At 38.2% G+C, this 24,496-nt stretch overlaps 1 protein-coding gene across 1 annotated transcript; it reads right to left on the bottom strand.

The window, feature by feature from the left end:
- Positions 1 to 11,681: 11,681 nt before the first annotated feature.
- Positions 11,682 to 23,620, bottom strand: LOC143851775 (uncharacterized). Its single transcript, XM_077361259.1, has 4 exons — positions 23,348 to 23,620; positions 13,596 to 13,660; positions 13,451 to 13,506; positions 11,682 to 13,362 (listed from the first exon to the last, which is right to left on the bottom strand). Exons 1-4 carry the CDS (start codon positions 23,514 to 23,516, stop codon positions 11,979 to 11,981), a joined length of 1,674 nt encoding a protein of 557 aa, XP_077217374.1. The 5' UTR covers positions 23,517 to 23,620; the 3' UTR covers positions 11,682 to 11,978.
- Positions 23,621 to 24,496: the final 876 nt, after the last annotated feature.

Raw genomic sequence — 24,496 nt, 5'->3', positions numbered from 1 at the left:
AAAACGATGACGGTTTCTTAAAAGGAAGGATAAGAAGATCCCTTTAGAATATCTTCCTTGAGAATCAAAAGGCAAAAGACCTTTCTCCTTAGGGAGAAAGTTAATAAAGATGATGGTTCCCCAAAAGGAAAGAAAAGATGATCCCTTTTGAATCTCTTTCCAGAGACTTAATAGGGTGAAGACCTTCCTCCTCCGGGAGAACGATAATAAAGATGACGGGTCCCCAAAAGAAAGGAAATGAAGATTTGTTTAGAATCACTTTCTAGAGCCACAAAAGGGAGAACTTTCTCCTTCGGGAGAATAATGATAATGATGATGGTACCCCACAAGGAAAGAAAAGAAGATCCATTTAGAAACTCTTTCAGAAGACAGAAGAGGGAGAAAGGTCTTTTGGGAGAAAGATGATAAATACGACGATTCTCTAAAAGGAAAGAAAAGAAGATCCCTTTCGAATCTCTTCATAGAGACTTAAAAGGGATAAGACCATTCTCCTCCGAGATAACAATGATAAAGATAACGATTTCTTCAGAAGGAAGGAAAAAAAGATACCTTAAAGGGAGAAGATCATTCTCCTACGGGAGAAAGATCATAAAGATGACGGTTACCCAAAAGGAATGAAATGAAGATCCCTTTAGAAGCTATTCCTAGAGCCTGAAAAGGAAGAAGACCATTCTCTACTGGGAGAAAGATTATAAAGAAGATCCCTTGAGAATCTCTTCAGAATCTCTTCATGGAGAGTCAAAAGGGAGAAGGCCTTTCTTCTCCAGGAAATAGATGATAAAGATGACGGTTCCCAAAAAGGAAGGAAAAGAAGATCCCTTAAGAATCCCTTTCCTAGAGACTCAAATGGGAGAAGACCTTCCCCCTTCGGGAGAAAGATGATAAAGATGATGACTCCCCAAAAGAAATGAAAAAGAAGATCCCTTCAGAAGCTCTTAATGGGGACTCAAAAGAGAGAAGGCCTTTCTCCTCAGGGAGAAAGATGATAAGCATGACAGTTTCCCAAAAGGAAGCGAAAGAACATCCCTTTAGAATCTCTTATTTGAGACTCAAAAAGGAGAAGACATTTCTCCTAACGGAGAAACCTGATAAAGAGAACCGTTCTCTAAAGGAAGTAAAAGAAGTTCCATTTAGAGTCTATTCCTACAGAAGATCTTTCTCCTTAAGGAGATAAAGATGATGGTTCACTAAGAGGAAGGAAAACAAGATCCCTTTAGAATCTCTTCATAGAGACTAAAAAGGGACAAGACAATTCTCCAATGGGAGAAAGATCATAAAGATGACGGTTCCCCAAAAAGAAGTAAAAGATGATCCCTATAGAATCTCTTCCACAAGCCTCAAAAGGTAAAAGACGTTTCTCCTTCAGTAAAAAATGATAAAAATGATGGTTTCCCAAAAGGAAGGAAAAGAAGATCACTTTAGAATCTCTTATTTGAGACTAAAAAATGACAAGATATTTCTCCTAACGGAGAAAGCTGATAAAGATGACGCTTCCCTAAAAGGAAGTAAAAGAAGTTCCTTTAAGAGTGTCTTTCTACAGAAGACCTTTCTCCTCAAGTAGAAGATAAAGATGATGGTTCACTAAGAGGAAGGAAAAGAAGATCCCTTTAGAATCTCTTCATAGAGAGTTAAAAGGGAGAAGACCATTCTCCTACGGGAGAAAGATCATAAAGATGACGGTTCCCCAAAAAGAAGGAAAAGAGGATCCCTATAGAATCTCTTCCCCGAGCCTCAAAAGGTAAAACACCTTCTTCAGTAGAAAAATGATAAAAACGATGGTTCCAAAAGGAAGGAAATGAAGATCCCTTAGAATCATTTCTTGCACTCTCAAAAGGGAGAGGACCTTTCTCCTCCGGGAGAGTAATGATAAAGATGACGGTTTCCTAAAAGAAAGGAAAAAAAGATCCCTTCAGAATCTCTTAATGGAGACTCAAGAGGGAGAAGGCCTTTCTGCTTAGGAAGAAAGATTGATAAGCATGACGGTTTCCCAAAAGAAAGGCAAAGAAGATCTCTTAAGAATCTCTTATTTAAGACTAAAAAAGGAGAAGACCTTTTTCCCTTGGGAGAAAGATAGATGATAACGATAATAGTTCCGTAAAATGAAGTAAAAGAAGATTACTTTAGAATCTATTCCTTAAGACTCAAATGGGAGAAGACCTTTCTCCTCAGGGAGAAAGACGATGGTTCTCCAAAAGGAACGAAAAAGAAGATCTCTTTGAATCTCTTCTTAGAGACTTAAAAGGGAGATGACCTTTGTCCTCCAGGAGAAATATGATAAAGATGATGATTCCTCAAAAAAAGGAAGAAGATCCATTTAGAATTTCTTCCTAGAGTGTTAAAACAGAGAAGACCTTTCTCCTCCGGGGAAAGATGAAAAAGATCACTGTTTCCCAAAACGAAGGAAAAGAAGATCCCTTCATAACTTCTTCCTGGACCCTCAAAAGGGAGAAGACCTTTTTCCTCTAGGAGAAAGACGATACAGATCACGATTCCTCCGAAGGAAGGAAAAGAAGATCCCCTTAGAATTTCTTCCTGGATCTTCAAAAGGGAGAAGACCTTTTTTCCTCCGGGAGAAAGATAATAAAGATCACGGTTCCCCAAAAAGAAGGAAAAGAAGATCCCTTTAGAATCTCTTCATGGAGCCTCAAAAGGGAGAAGACCCATCTCCTCCAGGAGAAATATGATAAAGGCGACGATTCCCTGAAAGGAACGAAAAAAAGATCCTTTAGAATCTCTTCCTCGACACAAAAGAGGGAGAAGACCTTTGTCCTCCGGAAGAAAGATGATAAAGATGGCAGTTCCCAAAAGGAAAGAAAAGAAGATCCCTTTAGAATCACTTCCTGGAGCCTCAAAAGGGAGAAGACGTCTCTCCTCCGGTTCCCCAGAAGGAAAGAAAAGAAGATCTCTTTAGAATATCTTCCTGGATCCTCAAAAGGAAGAAGACCTTTGTCCTCCGGGAGAAAGATGATAAAGATCACGGTTCCCCAGAAGGAAGGAAAGAAGATCCCTTTAGAATCTCTTCCTAGATCCTCAAAAGGGAGAAGAATAAGATCACGTCTCTCCAGAAGGAAGGAAAAGAAGATCCCTTTAGAATCTTTTCCTGGATCCTCAAAAGGGAGAACACCTTTGTCCTCCGGGAGAAGGATGATAAAGATCATGATTCCCCGGAAAGAAGGAAATGAAGATCCCTTTAGAATCTCTTCACGGAGCCTCAAAAGGGATAAGACCTATCTCCTCCGTGAGAAAGATGATAAAGACGACGGTTCCCGAGAATAAAGGAAACGAAGATCCAGTTAGAATCTCTTCCTCGATACACAAGAGGGAGAAGATCTTTGTCCTCGAGAAGAAAGATGATAAAGATGGCAGTTCCCAAAAAGAAAGAAAAGAAGATCCCTTTAGAATCACTTCTTGGAGCCTCAAAAGGGAGAAGACCTTTCTCTTCCGGGAGAATAATGATAAAGATGATGGTTCATCAAAAGGAAGGAAAGGAAGATCCCTTTAGAATCTCTTCCTAGAAACTCAAAAGCAAAAAGACCTTTCTCCTTTGGGAGACAAATGATAAAGATGGTGGTTCCTTAAAATGAAGGAAAAGAAGATCCGTTTAGGATCTCTTCCCGCAGACTCATAAGAGAGAAGACCTTTCTCCTAAGGGAGAAAGATGATGGTTCTCCAAAAGGAATGAAAAGAAGATGTCTTTTGAATCTCTTCTTAGAAACTTAAAAAGGAGAAGCCCTGTGTCCTCCGGGAGAAATATGATAAATTTGACAGTTCCCCAAAAGAAAGGAAAAGAAGAACCCTTTAGAATTTCTTCCTGGAGACTTAAAACAGAGAAGATCTTTCTCTTCCCGGGGAAAGATGATAAAGATTATTGTTCCCCAAAAGGAAGAAAAAGAAGATCCCTGTAGAATCGCATCCTGGACCTTCAAAAGGGAGAAGCCCTTTCTCCTCCAGGAGTAAAATATTAAAGATGACGGTTCCCAAGAAGGAAGGAAAGAATCCCTTCCTAAATCCTCAAGTCCTCAAAAGGGAGAAGACCTTTTTTCCTCCAGGAGAAAGATGATAAAAATCACGGTTCCCAGAAGGAAGAAAAAGATGATCACTTTATAATCTCTTCTTGGATCCTCAAAAGGGAGAAGACCTTTTTCTTTCGGGTGAAACTTAATAAAGATCATGGTTCCCCGGAAGGAATGAAAACAAGATCCCTTTAGAATCACTTGCTAGAGCCTCATAAAGGGGAAGACATTTTGCCTCCCGGAGAATAATGATAAAGATGACAGTTCCCCAAAAGGAAGGAAAGAAGATCCCTTTAGAATCTCTTCCTGAAGACTCAGGAGGGAGATGACCTTTCTGCTCTGGGAGAACGATGATAGAGATGACAGTTTCAAAAAAGAAGGAAAAGAAGATTCATTTAGAATCTCATCCTGGAGACTTAGAAAACCTTTCTCCTCCGGGAGAACAATAGTAAAGATGACTGTTTCTTCAAAAAGAAGGGAAAGAAGATCCCTTGAGAATCTTTTCTTAGAGACTCAAAAGAGAGAAAATCTTCCTCCTCTAGGAGAATGATGATAAATATGACGGTTCTCCACTGGAAGGAAACGAAGATCCATTTAGAATCTCTTATTAGAGGTTCAAATGGAAGAATCGCTTTCTCCTAGAGGAGAAAGATGATAAAGATGACAGTTGTTCAATGGAAATGAAAAGAAAATCCCTTTAGAATCTCTTCCTAGAGACTCAAGAGGGTAAAGACATTTCTCCTTCTGGAGAAAGATGATAAAGATTATAATTCTCTAGATGGAAGGAAAAGAAGAAACCTTTAGAATCTCTTATTAAAGACTCAAGAGAGAGAAAGATGATAAAGATAACGGTTCCCCAAAAGGGAGAAAAATAAGATCCCTTCATAATCTCTTCCTAGGTCTTCAAAAGGGAGAAGAGCTTACTCCATCAGAAGAAAAGGGATAAAGATGACGGTTCCCCAAAAGGAAGGAAAAGAATATCCTTTAGAATCTCCACCTGGAGGCTTAAGAGTAGGAGTGCAACTCAGGTCGGCTTGAGGCCAACCCGAACCCGACCTGACTTCCAACCCAATGAGGTTCAACCCGACCCGAGGAACCCTTTTTTCCAACCCGAACTCGAACCGACTTCAACCCGATCCAACCCGAGATTTTAAGCTTAGAAAATAAAAAATTATTAAAAATGTCAGGTTTCACTCAGGTCGGGTTGCCCATGCCCTCAACCCGAACCTGACTTGGACTCAACCCGGGTTGAGAAAACTAAACCCGAACGCGAAACCCGAACCTGACGCGAACTCAACCCAACCCGGCTTTTTTTCGGGATGAACCCGACCCGAGTTGCACCCCTACTCAAGAGGAAGAAGACGTTTATTCTCCGGGAGAATCAGGATAAAGATGATGATTCCCCAAAAGGAAAGGAAAGAAGATCCCTTAAGAGTCTCTTCTCAGATTCTTAAATGGGAGAAGACCTTTCTCGTCCCAGAGATAGATGATAAAGATTACGGTTCCCCAAGAGGAAGGAAAAGAAGATCTCTTAAAAATCTCTTTGTAGAGACTTAAAAGGGAGAACACCATTCTCCTCCGGGTGAAAGAACATAAAGATGACAGTTTCCTAAAAGGAAGGAAAAGAAGGTCCCTTCTCCTCTGGGAGAAAGAACATAAAGATGACGGTTTCCTAAAAGGAAGGAAAAGAAGGTCCCTCTACAATCTCTTCCTGGAGATTCAAAAGGAAGAACACCTTTCTGCTATGGGAAAAATATGATAAAGATGAAGGCTCTCTAAAAAGAAGCAAAAGAATATCCCTTTAGAATCTCTCATTGAAACCCAATAGGGAGAATATCCCATTAAACTCACTTCTTGGATACTAAAGAGGGAGAAGAGCTTTCTCCTTCGGGAGAAAGATGATAAAGATGATGGTTCCCCAAAAGGAAAGAAAAGAAAATCCCATTAGGATCTCTTCCTCTATACTCAAGAGAGTGAATACCTTTCTCCTCTGGGAGAAAGATGATAAAGATGATAGTTCCCAAAATGGAAGGAAAAGAAAATCCCTTTAGAATCTCTTCCTAGAGACGAAGGAGGGAGAAAAAATTTCTCCTCTGAGAGAAAGATGATAAAGATGGAAATTTCCCAGAAGGAAGGAAAAGAAGATCCCTGTAGAATCTCTTCCTGGAGACTCAATAGAGAGAAGACCTTTATCCTTTTTGGGAGAACAATGATAAAGAAGATTCCCCAAAACGAAGGAAAAGAACCCTTCATAATATCTTCAAAAGGGACAAGGCCTTTCTTCTCCGGGAGATAGATGATAAAGATGACGATTCCTCAAAAGGAAGGAAAAGATCCCTTTAGAATCCTTTCCTAATGACTCAAAAGGGAGAATACCTTTCTCCTTCAGGAAAAAGATGATAAAAATGACGGTTCCCAAAAAGGAAGGAAAACATCTCTTTAAAATCTCTTCTTAAAGACTCAAGAGGGTGAAGGCCTTTGTCCTTGAGGAGAAAGATGATAAACACTATGATTCCCCAAATGGAAGCAAAAGAAGATCCCTTTAGAATCTCTTATTGGAGACTCAAGAAGCAAAAGACCTTCCTCCTTGAGGAGAAAGATGATAAATATGATGGTTCCCCAAGAGGGAGGAAGAGAAGATTCCTTTTGAATCTTTTCTTAGAAACATATAAGGTAGAAGACCTTTCTCATGTGGAAGAAAGATGATAGGGTTCCCAAAAAGGAAGGAATAGGGGATCCCTTTAGAATCTCTTCTTAAAGCTTCGAAAGGGAGAAGTACTTTCTCCTCAGGGAGAAAGACGATAAAGTTGACGGTTCCCCAAAAGGAAGGAAAAGAAGATCCTTTTAAAATCTCTTCCTCGAGGCTTAAAAGGGAGAAGGCATTTCTCCTATAGGAGAAAGATGATAACAATGACGGTTCCGAAAAGGACCAAAAAGGAGAAAGATAATAAAGATGAAGGTTCCCCAAAAGGAATGAAAAGATCCGTTTAGAATCTCTTATTGGAGACTCACAAGGAAGAAGATGATAAAGATGATGGTTCCCCAAACGAAAGGAAAGGAAGATCCCTTTTGAATCTTTTCTTAAAGACTTAAAAGGGAGAAGATCTTTCTCCTCCGGGAGAAAGATAACTAAGATGGCAGTTCCCCAAAAGGAAGGAAAAGAAGATCCCTTTAGAATCACTTCCTGGAGCCTCAAAAGGGAGAAGACCTTTGTTCACTAGGAAAAATATGATAAAGATGACGGTTCCCCAAAAAGAAGGAAAGAAGATCCCTTTAGAATCTCTTCCTGGAGCTTCACAAGGGGAAGACCTTTCTCCTTCACAAAAAAATGATAAAGATGACGGTTATCCAAAAGGAAAAGAAGATCCGTTTTCAATCTCTTCCTCAAAACTCAAGAGGGAGAGGACCTTTATCCTCCGGGAGAAAGAGGATAAAGATGACGGTTCCCCAAAAGGAATGAAAAGAAGATTCCCTTTAGAATCTCTTCTTAGAAACTTAGAAAACCTTTCTCGTCCGGAAGAAAGATGATAAAGATGAAAGTTTCTTCAAAAGGAAGGAAAAGAAGATCCCTTTAGAATCTCTTAGTAGAGACTTAAAAGGGAGAATACCATTCTCCACCAGAAGAAGGATCATAAAGTTGATGGTTCCCCAAAAGGAATGAAAAGAAAATACCTTTAGAATCTCTTCCTAGAGACTCAAAAGGGAGGAGACCTTTCTCCTCCGAGAGAGATGATGAAGATGACTGGTTTCCAAAAAAAAGGAAAATATCCCCTTTAGAATCTCTTATCGGAGATTCAAAAGATAGAAACCCTTTCTCCTCCAGGAGAAAGATGATAAAGATGATGGTTCCCAAAAAGGACGGGAAATAATAGCCCTTTGGAATCTCTTCTTGGATATTCAAGTGGGAGAAGACATTTCTTCTCTGGGAGAAAGATGACGGTTCCCCAAAAGAAACGAAAATAAGATCCCTTTAGAATCTCTTACTGGAGACTCAAGAGGGAGAAGACCTTTCTCCTCCGGGAGAAAAACCATAAAGATGATGGCTTTCTCCAAAAGGAAGGTGTTAAATATAGAAGATCAAATAATACCATCTCCATCAGCTCAAGCTTTTGGAGTAACTGGTCGTTTCGCATGGTATCAGAGCCAATGGTCCTGAGTTCAGACCTCCTAGATAGCAAAAATCCACATGCAATTGCCAACCCAGCCGAAAAGTGGGGCCACATGTGCCACGTGTAGGTCAACCCGTGAAAGAGGGGCTACACATGAGGAGGAGTGTTAAAGTATAAAAGATTAATTAACACCATCTCCATCAGCTTAAGCTTTTGGAGTAACTAGTCGTTTCACATAAGGAAGAGAAGATCCCTTTAGAATCTCTTCCTAGAGACTCAACAGGGAGGGAGAAGACCTTTCTCTTTCGGGAGAAATATGATAAAGATGACGGTTCCCCAAAAGAAAGGGAGTGGATTTTCTCAATGAAAACAAGAAAAAATGAATAAATATCTTACATTAGAGATTCTCAAATAGAACAAGGAAAAATGAAAAAAATATCTTATATTTTCTGAAATGTAAGATATTTTCAATTAACTAATCATTCAACTGCGAGCACAGCAATTTCCAACACCAACCAATGAAGATATCAACATGCCAAGCTAGCTCCCACACATGTGCCAACTAGCAATAAGTAGAGATGCAATCATAAAATAGATATAAAAGGAAACAGGGGGAAATAATCTAGCTATAAGTGATTGAAATCTTAAATTAGGTAGAAATACATAGGGAAAAATGAGCTTGGGAAGCTTCTGTTGTCAAAAAATGACTACATAAACATTTGGAATGGTGCCAAAAAATGAGACTCATGGAAGATTGTACAAGCACATTAAAAGAGAGGACTCCCAACATATTCACAAAAACATATGGTAATATTCGTTAGCAAATGGTCACGACCTCCCAATTGTAAAAATTAAGAGCTAGCATGTAAATGAGTAACTACAAGTCAAACTTGAAAACATAAAGAAAAAATTGAAGAACGAATTTGAAAAACTTTTTTCTTTAAGCGGGTCAAGAATCAGGTTTAGAGCCTCAGATTCTCTCATTTACACTCTTATCCTAGTAAGGAGCCGTTTGTTTTGGATTTTAAGAATTGATTTTGCGTCCAGAACTGACATTTTGGGTCCAATAATCAGTTTTGGACTCAAAATCGATTCTCAAAAACCCAAAACAAATAGGGCCACTGAATTTTGAAAAAGGATTTCTAAGACTGATTATTGAACTCAAGAGTTCATTTAATTTCAAGTCTACTAATCAGTTTTGGACTCTCAATCAGTTCTCAAAATCCGAAACAAATAGGGCCGCAATGGCACAAAATTAATTGATTAGTTCAAAGTGCATAGTAATGCACTGCAGAATAATGTATACTTGCATATAAAAGATGTGCAGGAAAGAACATGTGATGTATGATAAATAACAACTAAATATGTAATATTTGACTAAGCCGCTCTTGAACTGAAACAAGAAATTATCTTAAGAAGAAGTGTTCACAAGCTGTTGACTGAGAAATGCATGCAGGTAGAACTGACGAATGGATTGCTTAATATATTAATAAAGGTTGCACAGATCAGATAACAAAGAAAAGGGATTTAAATAGAACATTTAGAAATAGGATCATGTCAGATAATAAGAGAGGAAAGAAGCTCTAAACTCCACTACTTGATTTCTCAAGCTTAAAGCAAGAAGGATCTGGTGCTCTAAATTCTAAACACTACCATGTGATTTGTAATGCATCATAATAAATGGTTTCTGTTGCTTAGAGCTATAAAAACAAATTATTAATATTCAAAAGAGAGAGAGAGAGAGAGAACTACAGAAATATTATGTCACATACATTCATACCTAAGGTTTCAATGATCATGTGACAAAGAAAAAGGATTTATAAAGAGCATTTAGATCGTAGGAGCGTTTCGCACGGTATCAGAGCCAATGGTCCTGAGTTCAAATCTCCCGGATAGCAAAAATCCACATGCAATTGCCAATCCCAACTGAAAAGAGGGGCCACATGTAGGTCGACCCGAGAAAGAGGGGATACACGTGATAAAAGATTAAATAACACCATCTCCATCAGCTTAAGCTTTTGGAGTAACTGGTCATTTCACAGAAGGAAAAAAAGATCCCTTTAGAATCTATTCCTAGAGACTCAATAGGGAGAACACCTTTCTCCTTCGGCAGAAATATGATAAAGATGACGGTTCCCCAAAAGAAAGGGAGTGAATTTTCTCAACGAAAACAAGAAAAAATGAATAAATATCTTACATTTGAGATTCTCCAAAAGAACGAGAAAAAATGAAAAAAAAATATCTTACATTTTCTGAAATGTAAGATATTTTCAATTAACTAATCATTCAACTGCGAGCACAACATTATCCAATACCAACCAATGTAGATATCAACATGCCAAGCTAGCTCCCACACATGTGCCAACTAGCAATAAGTAGAGATGCAATCATAAAATATATATAAAGGGAAACAGGGGAAAAATAATCTAGCTATATGTGATTGAAATCTGAAATTAGGTAGAAATACATAGGGAAAAATGAGCTTGGGAAGCTTCTGTTGTCAAAAAATAATTGCATAAACATTTGGAATGGTGCCCAAAAATGATACTCATGGAAGATTGTACAAGCACATTAAAAGAGAGGACTCCCAACATATTCACAGAAACATATGGTAATATTCGTTAGCAAATGGTCATGATCTCCCAATTGTAAAAATTAAGAGCTAGCATGTAAACGAGTAACAACAAGTAACACTTGAAAACATAAAGAAACAACTGAAGAACAAATTTGAAATTTTTTTCTTTAAGCGGGTCAAGAATCAGGTTTAGAGCCTCAGATTCTCTCATTTACACTCTTATCCTAGTAAGGACAGCTTTGTTTTGGATTTTGAGAATTGATTTTGAGTCCAGAACTGACATTTTGGATCCAATAATCAGTGTTGGACTCAAAATCGTTTCTCAAAAACCCAAAACAAATAGGGCCACTGGATTTTGAAAAAGGATTTCTAAAACTGATTATTGGACTCAAAATTTAATTTCAAGTCTACTAATCAGTTTTGGACTCTAAGTCAGTTCTCAAAATCCGAAACAAATAGGGCCGAATTAATTAATTAGTTATACCTGCATAGTAATGCATTGCAGAATAACAACTAAATATGTAATAGTTGACTAAGCCGCTTTTGAACTGAAACAGCAAATTATCTTAAGATGCAGTGTTCACAAGTTGTTGACTGAGAAATGCATGCAGGTAGAAGTGAAGAATGGATCACTTTTGCAAGATCATATAACAAAGAAAAGGGATTTACGTAGAACATTTAGACATAGGATCATGTCAGATAATAAGAGAGGAAAGAAGCTCTAAACACCACCACTTAATTTCTCAAGCTTAAAGCAAAAAGGATCTGGTGCTCTAAATTCTAAACACTACCACGTGATTTGTAAGCATCATAATAAATGGTTTCTGTTACTTAGAGCTATAAAAACAAATTATTAAAATTCAAGAGAGAGAGAGAGAGCTACAGAAATATTATGTGACATACATTCATACCTAAGGTTTCAATGATCATATGACAAAGAAAAAGGATTTATAAAAAACATTTAGAACGTAGGATCATGTAAAATAATAAGAGGAATGATGCTCTAAACACCACCAGTTGATTTCTCAAGCTTAGAGGCAGAAGGATCTGATGCTCTAAACACTATGAATCAATCATTACAACTGCTCTAAAAATTCCTACAATGGTTCAGTGAGACCTATCCAACTAAAGTTCCGTACTTCCGAAGCAAACAGGATAACCTTCACTCCTATAATTAAGCACTTAGACTCCTACAATTAAGCATGACAGACTCCACTAGATAGACTCCTATCCGGCTAAAGTTTACCCCACCCTACTTTCAAAGAAAACAGTCCCCTACTTCTACCATACGTCCTTCCACTTGGGTCTCTTCACCCCACTAAAAGGCAATGGAGTTGCTACTTTTGGATTATGAAGGCTTTGAATGGGTTTCTTCATCCCACTGAAAGGCAAACGATTCTGAATGGGTTTCTTCATCCCACTAAAAGGCAAACGATCCTGGCCAATTGCCTTTTCAGTTTTCACCACTCCATTCTTTGGCAATGGAGCAGTTACTTTTAGATTCTCAAGGCTTTGAATGGGTTTCTTCATCCCACTGAAAGGCAAACGAACCTGGCCAATTGCCTTTTCAGTTTTCACTACTCCATTCTTTGGCAATGGAGCAGCTACTTTAGGATTCTCACGGATTTGAATGGGTTTCTTCATCCCACTGAAAGGCAAACGAACCTGGCCAATTGCCTTTTCAGTTTTCACCACTCCATTCTTTGCCAATGCAGCTATTTTTCGATTCTCAAGGCTTTGAATGGGTCTCTTCATCCCATTGGAAGGCAAACGAACATGGAGAATTGCCTTTTCAGTTTTCACCACTCCATTCTTTGGCAATGAAGCAGCTACTTTTGGATTCTCAAGGCCTTGAATGGGTCTCTTCATCCCACTGAAAGGCAAACGAACCTGGCCAATTGCCTTTCCAGTTTTCACCACTCCATTCTTTGGCAATGGAGCAGCTACTTTTGGATTCTCACAGATTTGGATGGGTTTCTTCATCACACTGAAAGGCAAACGAACCTGGCTAATTGCCTTTTCAGTTTTCACTACTCCATTCTTTGGCAATGGAGCAGCTACTTTAGGATTCTCACGGATTTGAATGGGTTTCTTCATCCTACTGAAAGGCAAACGAACCTGGCCAATTGCCTTTTCAGTTTTCACCACTCCATTATTTGCCAATGCAGCTACCTTTCGATTCTCAAGGCTTTGAATGGGTCTCTTCATCCCATTGGAAGGCAAACGAACATGGAGAATTGCCCTCTCAGTTTTCACCACTCCATTCTTTGGCAATGAAGCAGCTACTTTTGGATTCTCAAGGCCTTGAATGGGTCTCTTCATCCCACTGAAAGGCAAACGAACCTGGCAAATTGCCTTTTCAGTTTTCACCACTCCATTCTTTGGCAATGGAGCAGCTACTTTTGGATTCTTAAGGCTTTGAATGGGTTTCTTCATCCCACTGAAAGGCAAACAATTCTGGCCAATTGCCTTTTTACTTTTCACCACTCCATTCTTTGGTAATGGAGTAGCTACTTTTGGATTGGGTTCCAGATTTGGTGTCACTAATTTGTACCTTGGAGGATCATTAGATGCTTTCATTGTCTTCCTGATCATGTTTAATATTGCCATCCTTTCCTTGGCAGATTTCGCAGGTGCAGGAAGTGGACGACATCTCGCAGTGCAACTGAAAGGCAAAGGAGATTTTGTCATTGAATTGTTCATGGGAAATTGAAGAAATAATAATAATTCAATGTTTAAAGAACTTAAAATACCGTGATGTTTGTCCCTTTAGTGAGTTTTGAAGTCTTAGGCTCCTCGCTGCCATGACCTGCACGATTTAAGACTCAAGATGTCATGAAGTTACATGAACAACAATATCATCCATTCACGTAGGACAAAGAGTGAGGCATAACATACCCGAAGTTCAAATTTTCTATGGAGAATATCAGGATCATCTTCTTCATCATGCTTTTGGTTGCATCCTGTAACACAATACCCCAGAAAGCACATCCATAAATTTCATATTTATAATTCAAGAGAAAGCATAAAACTCGAATAAAAGCATTCAAACATTTTAAAATCAGAGAGAGAATTTGAATGGAAGTTACATAGGAATAAGAAAGAGCGTTAGTAAACATGTGCAATCAGTTGAATTTAAGATAAAATCAGAAACTGCATACGGCATCAGTGCAACAGAGTTTCAAGATTCTCTCCAAAGAGATGAGAACGATTGCTCATGCATAAGAAATTACTATGCAGAAAAAGGTAAAAAGGGAAAAGATTAGGGAGAATTCAAAGATTATGTAATAGCTTACAGAGTTGAGGATTCAAATTTTGCTTGTGAACATGATGCCAAAGAGGATGAGTCTCTTGTGAACTATGATGAGACAAACGTCTATTGTGAGAAGGCTCAAGAAGCTGAAAGGAAGAGAAACAAGAACCAATCAAGCTGTCAAGGAAGAAGTTGAATGTGAAGATCAGGGAGAAATTTGGATTGATCAAGAGGAAATTAATTGCAAAGATCACGATCAAGTGGAAGAGGTGAAAGTATGTGGTGAATCAGCTCAAAGGGAAAATGAAGATACCAGAACAAAATTTGAATCTGAGGAATGTGAAGCAGCTGCCCATATCGAGCCTAACAAAGCCTCGGAACAAGAAAATGAGGAAATGAGTGCAGCTATCTGTGCTTGAAATGTCCAAGCTCAAGAAAATGAGGAATTGAGCAATGGCCCAAGTTCCACCAGCAGGGAGGGAATCTGTAGATGATAGTACAGTGGGGATTGAAGATAATTCTTAGATTGAAATGTGCTACATGGAAAGTCTAAGGAAGTGGAAGGTTTTGGGAGTAGAGAACTTTAACATATGAAGCTCTGGCAGCTGCTGAAAATTCTGCTGCAGCTTCTCCTTTTAAGCTTGAGATGGGTCTAGATAACCAAAACTTTGAGGATTGCAGAGAACTTTCCAGGTTGAAAGCATTTGCTAGAACAAGTTCACAGAAAATTAGTGCGTTGGCATATCAAGTTTCTATCCTAAAATGTAGTGCACATTCCCCATACAAGCAGATTGTAGATCGTTTCACTGGATAAGCATGAAGAAGGAGAAAGTAAGGGAGAAAAGTCTTCTAACATAGCATCTAATGGTGAAGCCGATTCTTCAGCCAAATCAAGGGTTAGAAGGCTGGGTTTGGAGTGGTTTGATTTCCTCCTGCCGTATATTGTATTTTTGTTTTTCTTGTATTTATTCCTTCTGTAATGTTTGTGCCTTTGTGGACCATCTTGGTTCCCTTTAATTCAATATATCACTATTTCAAACAAAAAAAAAACATAGCTTCTAACGAGTTCTGCAACTTGGATACTGATTTGTTTTCAGGACACGATGTAGAAGAGAAAGTGGAAAATTTGGTTTACAAAAATATAGTAGTTGTTGGTTTAACAATGGTAGATGTGTCACCTGTTGAGAGTCATCGCGGACTCTCCACAGTGAAGGAGAGGATGGGTCGGCACGGACGCGGGCCGAGGCGGGCCCACATGGATCTTTCCTATTCTAAACTAGGACTTGTCAAGTTGGTAGTTAGAGTTGATTCTAAATTGGGTTTTGGAAACGAGTAGCTTTAGGATGTTGGATTGTTTTAGGAAACATAATTAGTTACTAATTTTGTTTTGGAAAAGGGTAGTATATAGAAATAGGGAAGTGGTTTAATAGGTTAGTTTCTTATTAGTGTCATGAAATATTCACGAAGATCTGTCATGCAATATCACAACTCGATGAAGAGTCCAAGATTTCAGAGACGGGGATGCAGAGGATTATAATCCGACGATTGAAACCTGAGTACAGTGGTACGGTAAGATAGCGGAGTATCTTGCTACATTCGAAGGGTTGGAGTACAATAGGTTTGTGAAGTTTAGAAATGAACTTAGCATGACTTGCAGAGAGTCAGCAGTGAAGGGGAGTGATAAAAGTTATCGTTGACTCTCCATGGCGCCGGAGGGGATGGGTCGGTGCGGACGGGGCGCGGGCGGACGCGGGCCCACATGGATCTTTCCTAGTCTAAATTAGGATTTGTCAATTTGGTAGTTAGAGTTAGATTCTAATTTGGGTTTTGGAAAGTGGTAGCTTTAGGAGATTGGATTGTCTTAGGAAACATAATTAGTTACTTATTGTGTTTTAGAAAAGGCTAATAAATAGAAATACGAAAGTTTTTTAATAGGTTAGTTTCTAATTAGTGTTTCAAATAGTGTTTTTTGAGGGGGAGTGTTGATGTAGGTTCCATGGATGGAGTGGTGTATTGATGTCTTGTGTTGTCTTGTTGTTGTCGTGTTATAGTTTTGTTGTTGTCTTGTGGGTAGTTGTTCCACATGAAGTTCCTTGTTGGTGCTCCTTTGTTGGTGGTTGTTCTTCCTATTATGTTTTGTCATGGTCTTCGGGTTAGTGTAGTATCGTCCTCCTTGTTGAAGTGTTGTGAGGTTTCCTTAGTTGATTCATTGGTTGGTTGGTTAGTTTCTTTTTTGCATTGTTAGTTGTTGGTTCTTCATGTTGCTAGTTGTTTCCTTCTGCTTAGCGTTTGTTGGTGTGTTGTTGGTGACTTAAGTTGATGTTCTTTCACCATGCTTCGCGTTCTTGGTTAGTTGCTCCTTCTATTTGTTGTTGGTTGGTTGGTTGGTTGGTTTAGTTGGTTGTTTGGTTGGTTTTTTGGTTGGTTTTTTGGTTGTTTGATTGGTTGGCTGGGTTGGTTGTGGTTGAGGTTGGTTGGGTTGATCGTGGTTGAGATCATTGCTGTTGTGGTTGGTTGGTTCTTCGCGCTTGGTGTTATTGGTGGACTCGCTTTGCGAGTCCTGTTTGTTGATGCTTCTACATGTGTGTAGTTGCCTTGCATAATTTTGCGCATTCATTGTTGCCGTAGAGGTTTGCGTTGCAATCCACTTTATTGGTTCTTCTATATAGTGTGTGTAGTTGCTTTGCGCAGTTTTACGCATTCGTTGTCATTGTAGTGGTTTGCGTTGCAATCCACTTTGTTATTGTGGCTATAAGCCGGGTAGTTAGCGTTGCTCTCGGCCTTGTTTTTTTTTTTTGTAGCTATATGCCCAGTCATTAGCGTTACTTTCAGCCTTGTTGTTGTTGGTGGCTATATACCAGGTCGTTAGCATTGCTTTCGGCCTTGTTGCTAGTAGTGGCTATATGCCCGGTCATTTGCGTTGAATTCGGCCTTATTGTTGTTTCTCCCAGGCGACGTGTTGTGTGTGGCCTTCTTTGGTTGGTTGTTTCTCAAGCGACGTGCTGTGTGGCCATCATTGGTTGGTTGTTGTTGTGGGCTGATTTTCTATCGCCCTGTTGTTGGTTGGTTGTTGGTCCTGGTTGGGCTTCTTCTTCGATATGATGTTCTCTTGATCTCTACTCGTGGTGCTTCGTCGTTGTTCGTGTGCGCGCCTTTGGTGTGCTTATTTTATTCTATGGATCGTTGTTGTTTCCTTGCCGAGGCCCTTTCGTTCGATCGTTATTGGTGTAGATTTGATAGCCGTGCTCTGATTCAGGGGGAGGCTCTGTGTTGATCGCTCTGACGGTAATGCTAATTTAGGGGGAGCTCGTTATTTTTTTGGCCGTTGAACTCGCTGTTGTACTAGTTGTGGCCATGGTCCTTTTTTGTTATGTTTTTTACTATGTATTCACCACACCAGCTTGACGGGGTGTGTTGTACCAAGCTGGCTATGTCTATGGGATTATTGTTTTTCTGTTGTATGGGTATTATAGTTGTTTGTTTTAGTTTTCTTTGTAGGAATCTGGAGTGTGGAGTTATACCGTATATACACTCCAGCTTGAGGGGAAGTGTTGAAGGGTATCTTAGTCATTATGTGTAGTGTGAGGGGTATTGTAGCCTTTGTACCATGTTTCCCTACTTTGGACCTATATATACATCATATTAATGGGTGGACTCCTAAGTGGAGAATCTCACCATCTTCACCCTCACACTTCTTCTTCCCCTCTAAACCCTAGCCACATTTCTAACATATATAAAAGGAGAGTGCAAAACGTGAAACAATATGTGAGTGAGAAAAAAAACATGAATAGAGTATTGAAGAGAAGTGGTGTACGGTTTGAGTCTTGGAATAGTATATTTAAGAGAACTCTCTCTCTTCCTCCCTCCTTTTGTGATTTGTGTTATTTGGGTTTTGCTTCTTTTGCTTTTGATCTTGTTTTCAAAAAACTTTGTGCTTTGATCATTGTTTTATATGGAACATAAAGAAAGTGAAAATGTTGACATTACAGAATGTTTCAGAGAAGTGGCAATTGGAAATTCAAATATAGACCAGTTCTCCGCATTTGTTGATCCAGCATAGTATCAAAACGAACACAAAAAAGAATTTGATTTCTGCACAAGTTACTATTTTAAATAGTCCAGAGACTGCTAAAATACTAGAACGATACAAAATAGAAGATGGGGATGCATGTAGGTTGTTGAGAAGATTTCTCGCAATCAAAGAATCCTGGGTTGACAATGTAAAATTCAGAACTCATTGGAAAACCGTAATTTGAAAGATAAAAGTGGATGTGATCAGCAGTGGTTCAATGAAATGTCCATTTCCACAGTAAAAGCTGAGAAAAGGCCAGCAGAGTTGAAATCAAGCCACTGAGACCAATCAAGAGTTTGAAACATTTTTTTCTCATAGGTCGAGAGCATGAAATATTGGCCGATAGTGACAGATATGAGGCAGAACACTCCAATTCTGAAAACGGAGCAGTTGAGCAACCATAAGGTCGGGTAATTGGCGACACCCATGTTGAGAAGGCAACCCTAGACAACTTGCATAGCAGTAGAAAGAGAGAGGAGGAGAGGGTTCACTTTTTCAACCATTGGTTGAAGGATTGAAATGGTTTGGCAGATAGGTGCTGCACTATATTAGAACAAAGGGTTCATTATTTTGATGACATGTTGATTTCAGATGGATTTTTTTTTCTTACATCACTGCAAAACTATTCATCAATATGGACGATCATTTTGTTGAAGACACAAGTGGAAGTGATTCAAGGGTCTAGCATGCATTGTCAACTTCATTTTTAAATATAGATAACACAAAATGATTGATTTTATATCGCAGGACATGCTCCTACTTTTAATTCCACAAAGAAAATGTCCAATCAAGTGAAAGCAATGACAGGTAGAATCAACCAACAATGACAGGTAGAATCAACCAACATATTGCCATGTTGTGCAACAATTTTACTTTACACAAGTTCAATTTTTGGAAAATCTACTAATCAAGGTTTTAAATTTCAGTTTCAGTTATGGTTTCGGTCACCACAGAAATGGGACCTTTTAAGTTTCGGTTGGACATTTTGGTGGAAATCCTGTAAAATCACCGAAACGTAGGCAAACAATTGCAAATGATAGAGTTTTAAAATGAAACTTCAGGAAATGCTACAATAAACACAAATACAAACTTAGCACATAAGAAATACAGATATAGATAATGTTTTAATAATATAAAATACCAAAAGACATGTATTGTTGAGCAAGTCCGTTCAGTTTTGGTATCATTTCGATGGGGATGGGGATGGAAACATATCAGTCGTTTGTTTCATTGGAAATTTAAAAACATGTTACTAAATCCAACCAAGTAAAACAATGCCAAACATAATCACCAAAACCAACCTATGTTGTGTAAGGATTCAGCTTTAGATAAGTTTTGTGAGTAACGTGGTTCCAGAACCATCAAAATGAGTTAACTAGAGCCAGCCACGACTATTTTAACTATATAAAAAAAAGTTTCAAAAGCAAAGAAGCCTTTGAAAACCTTTAGGATTCAATCAATTTAAACAAAGAGATATGTGTTTTCGGAAACATGCATGTCAGATTTAAAAGGGCAGAAATAGTGTCGACCCAAGAAAAATTAATTGGAAGAAAATTTTCAGATCCAAGAAAAATTAAAAGGAAGAACCATTCAAGAAGTTGAATGTGAAGATGAAAAAGGGAGGGCAAAACAGACAAATATGGCAAAAAAACAACAACATGCAAATGAAAAAAAAAAAAACTTACCGAGGCATGTGGAAAAGGGTATTATATAGAAATAGGAAAGTGGTTTAATAGGTTAGTTTCTAATTAGTGTTTCGATAGTGTTTTTTTGGAAAGTAGAGGGGATTGTATAGCATGGTTAGTTTCAATACGTGTTTGAGTGCCTTTGCTTATATGCAGAGAGAGAGAGAGAGAGAGAACATGAATGAAATAATGAAGTGAGAGTAAACATGAAAAAGTGGAAAAAAGAGAGGAGTGTGAAACGTGAACTCTTTGTTATTAAGAAGTTGTGTATGGTTGCTGCCATCAACAGTATTCAAGAGAAATTTTCCCTCTCTCTCTTCCCTCTTCTCCTTTTGTTGTGATCTTTTGTGTTGTGGGTTTAGTGCTTCTGCTTGATCTTTGTTTTAACAAGTGGTATCAAAGCTTTTGTGCTTTGATCTTGATTTTCTACATCAGCAAGCAAAGGTGAAACAGCTAGAGAAGTTGCACCAGTGATCATTGGACAGATTTTAGAATAGGAACATATTGGAAAAGAAAGGTTACTATTGTGTGTGGCTGTGTGTTCTGAAAAGGTCACGGTCCTAACGGACATGGGTAATGGGAAGTGTTAATGGGCTTTTTAGTCTTTAAAAGTAGTTTTGATTTAGAAAGTGTGGTTTCTAATTAGTTTAAATGGGTTGGGCAAATCGAAAAGGAAACATGGTAATATGGTAGTTTATATTATTTTTATTTTACGGTTAGTTTTAAATGTAACTGTTGAAGGGTATTATAGTCATGGTTTTAAATTTCGATCGGATTTTGTCGGGACCGAAACGAAATTGCACCGAAACGGAAATTCCCGAAATGTACCAAATTTCAGTCGAAATTTCGGTGAAATAATAGATAAAATAATATTATTTTAATCCTTTACCAAATTTCAACCGAAATTTCGGTTTTGGGAAAGACCGAAATTTCGCCCCAAACCGAAATTTAAAACCTGCGCAGCTGCGCTAGGAGTTATCTGCACATTAGTGGCTTATAAAGCCACCGATTGGTTCGTATGGCGGGTCCACCTTTGCGGGGTCCAAAAAAGCGACCAATTGGTGGCTTTATAAGCCACTAATGCGCAGGTAACTCCCTGCGCAGCTGCGCACGAACACTTTTCTCTCTCTCTCTCTCTCTCTCTCTCTCTCTCTCTCTATATATATATATATATATATATATATATATATATATATATATATATTATATGGGAGCTCCCTAAGGAAACTCCATATTCACTCTTCTTCTTCTTCCTTATCAATAATAACATGGTATAAGAGCTGATCCAATAAACAAAATTCAAAAAAGGAAGGAAACCTAGCCGCATCTCTCCACCTCTCCCGCATCTCTCTCCTTGTCGTAAAATCTTGCTAAGGAAACCTTGCCGTAAAACTCTCGCGCGCGTGCATCCCTTTCATTCACATACAAAGGGACTGCTCCTAGCATAAGCGGTAAAGAAGGAGGTAGACTCAAACAAAGTGACGTCGGTGGAAACAAATATCGGCGAAGTCGAGGACGGTAACTCCGATCACTTTTCTGGGTACGAAAGTAGCACAGAAAGACACAACGCTCCGCCTGAGGATCCAATTTATCTAGCCCTGGGGTAAGGGTGTGAACAAAAGCAAACACAGCCAAAGACTCTTGAAACAGTATGTGAGTGAGAGAAAAAGTGTGAATAGAGTATTGAAGAGAAGTGGTGTACGGTTTGAGTCTTGGAATAGTATATTCGAGGGAACTCTCTCTCTCTCTCTCTCTCTCTCTCTCTCTCTCCCTTTGTGATTTGTGTTATTTGGGTTTTGCTTCTTTTGCTTTTGATCTTGTTTTCAACAAGTAATATCAAAGCTTTGTGCTTAGATCTATGCTTTCCACAGAACATAAAGAAAGTGAAAATGTTGAGGTTACGAAATGTTTCAAAGAAGTGGCAATTGCAAATTCAAATATAGACCAGTTCCTCTCAGCTGGATCAATGTTTCAAAGAAGTGCCAATTGCAAATTCAAATATAGATCAGTTCCACGCATTTGTTGATCAAGCATAGTATCAAAATGGACACAAAAAGAATTTGATTTCTGCACAAGTTACTAATTTAAATAGTCCAGAGACTGCTAAAATACTAGAACGATACAAAATAGAAGACGGTGATGCATGTAGGTTGTTGAGATGATTTCTCACACTTAAAGAATCCTGGGTTGACAATGTAAAATTCAGAACTCATTGGAAAATTGTAATTTAGAAGATAAAAGTGGATGTGAACAGCAATGGTTCAATGAAATGTCCATTTCCACAGTAAAATCTGAGAAAAGGCCAGCAGAGTTGAAATCAAGACACATACCAATTGAGAGTTTGAAACATTTTTTCTCATAGGTCGAGAGCTTGAAATATTGGCCAATAGTGACTGATATGAAAGAGAACACTCCAATTCTGAAGAGGGAGCAGTTGAGCAACCACAAGGTCGGGTAATCAGCGACACCCATGTTGAGAAGGCAACCCAAGACAACTTGCATAGCAGTAGAAAGAGAGAGGAGGAGAGCGTTCACTTATTCAACCATTGGTTGAAGGATTGAAAAGGTTTGGCAGATAGGTGCTGCACTATATTAGAACAAAGGGTTCATTATTTTGATGACATGTTGATTTTAGATGGATTTGTTTTCTTACATCACTGCAAAACTGTTCATCAATATGGAAGTGATTTTGTTGAAGATACAAGTGGAAGTGATTCAAGGGTCTAGCATGCATTGCCAACTTCATTTTTAAATATGGATAACACAAAATGATTGATTTTATATCGCAGGACAATGAAGTGAAAGCAATGACAGGTAGAATCAACCAACACATTGCCATGTTGTGCAACAATTGTACTTTAGACAAGTTCAATTTTTGGAATTTCTTAAATTTCAGTTTCAGTTATGGTATCGGTCATCACGAAAATGGGACCTTTTCAGTTTCGGTCGGACATTTCGGTGGAAATCCGCAGGCAAACAATTGAAAATGATAGAATTTTAACATGAAACTTCAGGAAATGCTACAATAAACACAAATACAAACTTACCACATAAGACAAATATCTATACATAATGTTTTAATAACATAAAATCCCAAAAGACATGTGTTGTCACGCAAGTCCGATAATTCAATACATACCATCTGTAATTCATATAAATATTTATACATAGTACAAACACCGCATTTCACATGCAATTCATAATGAGTCAACTAGAGCCAGCCACGACTATTTTAACTATATATAAAAAAAAAAGATTCAAAAGCAAAGAAACCTTTGAAAACCTTTAGGATTCAATCAATTGAAATTGCAATATTCTATCAAATTCAAACAGAGCAACAAAAATTTGGGTTCAATAAACAGAAAATTGGGTTCAATAAACAGAGAGATAAGCATGCATGTCAGATTTAAAACAAATGTCTATACTCTATAGCAAGAATTGTCAAGAAGATGAAAAGGGCAGAAACAGAGTCGACCCAAGAAAAATTAAGTGGAAGAAAAGTTTCAGTTCCAAGAAAAATTAATTGGAAGAACCATTGAAGAACTTGAACGTGAAGATGAAAAAGACAAGAAAAAGGGGGGGAAACAGACAAAAATGGCAAAAAAAAAAAACATGCAAATGAAAAAAAAAAAAAACTTACCGAGGCGTGTGCAAAACCATTCTTTATCATCCTCAACGGATCGATCCGGGTTTGTTAAGTCGACGAACATTGGTGCAGAGAAATTTTCATAAAACTCGTCGAACTCAAATTCGTAAGTTTCATTTGGATTAAAGTGACAGAACTCTTCGTCATAGTGATCAAACTCCATTTCTGTCTGAGAGAGACAGATAGCAAGAAAGATAGATTAGAGAGAGAGAGAGAGAGAGAGAGAAGAGATTGCAAGAAAGAGGGATTAGAGAGAGAAACAGAAGAGATTAGAGAGAGAAAGAGAGGAGATTAGAGAGAGAAAGAGCAAGAGCAAGAGCAAGAAAGAGAGATTAGAGAGCGCGGAGAGCTGAGAGAGAGGGAGAATTAAGAATCGATTGAGAGTCGGTGTCTTTCTTTCCTCTCTCGCTGAAGGAATTTATTTATATCTCTTTATTTCTATTGGTAAGTGATATATTCACCCCCCCTTTTTTTACTTGGGGACATCCCAGTCTAGTGTATTTATGACTGTTCTTTTACACTAGAGAGGGCTGTCCCAAGTAACAAAAAAGGGTCGAATTTACCCTTTACCATATTATTAAAATCTACTGATAATAGCACTACTGTGCTTGAATAATTGCACGAACTAAGCTTGTCTTTTCTCTTTCAATTATGTTCTTTTTACTGTTATAAGATGTTTCAATAATAAAAGACAAGATAAGTTTCTGCCCTTATCAAAACATTGTAGTGCGAAAATCAATAGGCATATTAAAGGTTGGCGGCTATCTTTCTTTTGACATTTCATGTTTTCTCTACTTCACACAAATAAAATCAAGACCGTTGATCTTGTTGATCCTCGTGAGCTGACCCACGTGACATCTAGTCCTATGCAGGCCTGTTTGGATTGCAGGAAAAACATTTCTCAAGAAATTTTTTCCTAGGAAATATTTTTTTGTTTCCACAGATTATGGGGAAATGATAAATTTTGAGTATAATCATTATAACTTTAAAGGTTCCTCCTGTGAACAAACGTTGAATTGTGGTTGTTCATGTCACTTTTATTTCTATGTAATAAAACAATGGAAAAGCAAAATGTTTTTCTTTTCCAAACTTTTCTTGAAATTTCATGGAATCAAAACAAGGAGCAGAGGAGGCCTGATGTGT

Source organism: Tasmannia lanceolata, unplaced genomic scaffold, assembly GCF_043159265.1.
Source record: "Tasmannia lanceolata isolate RefF3 unplaced genomic scaffold, GAP_Taslan_0.1 ptg000018l, whole genome shotgun sequence".
Taxonomy (NCBI): domain Eukaryota; kingdom Viridiplantae; phylum Streptophyta; class Magnoliopsida; order Canellales; family Winteraceae; genus Tasmannia; species Tasmannia lanceolata.
This window is presented reverse-complemented; position numbering and strand designations above follow the sequence as displayed.

Excerpts from the sequence above, each read along its gene's own strand:
- LOC143851775 (XM_077361259.1), bottom strand. The coding sequence starts at position 23,516 with ATGGAGTTTGATCACTATGACGAAGAGTTCTGTCACTTTAATCCAAAT. Across the intron at positions 13,507-13,595 it reads ATAGAAAATTTGAACTTCGG|GTCATGGCAGCGAGGAGCCT; the intron begins GTATGTTATGCC and ends TAAATCGTGCAG. Across the intron at positions 13,363-13,450 it reads CTAAAGGGACAAACATCACG|TTGCACTGCGAGATGTCGTC; the intron begins GTATTTTAAGTT and ends TTTGCCTTTCAG.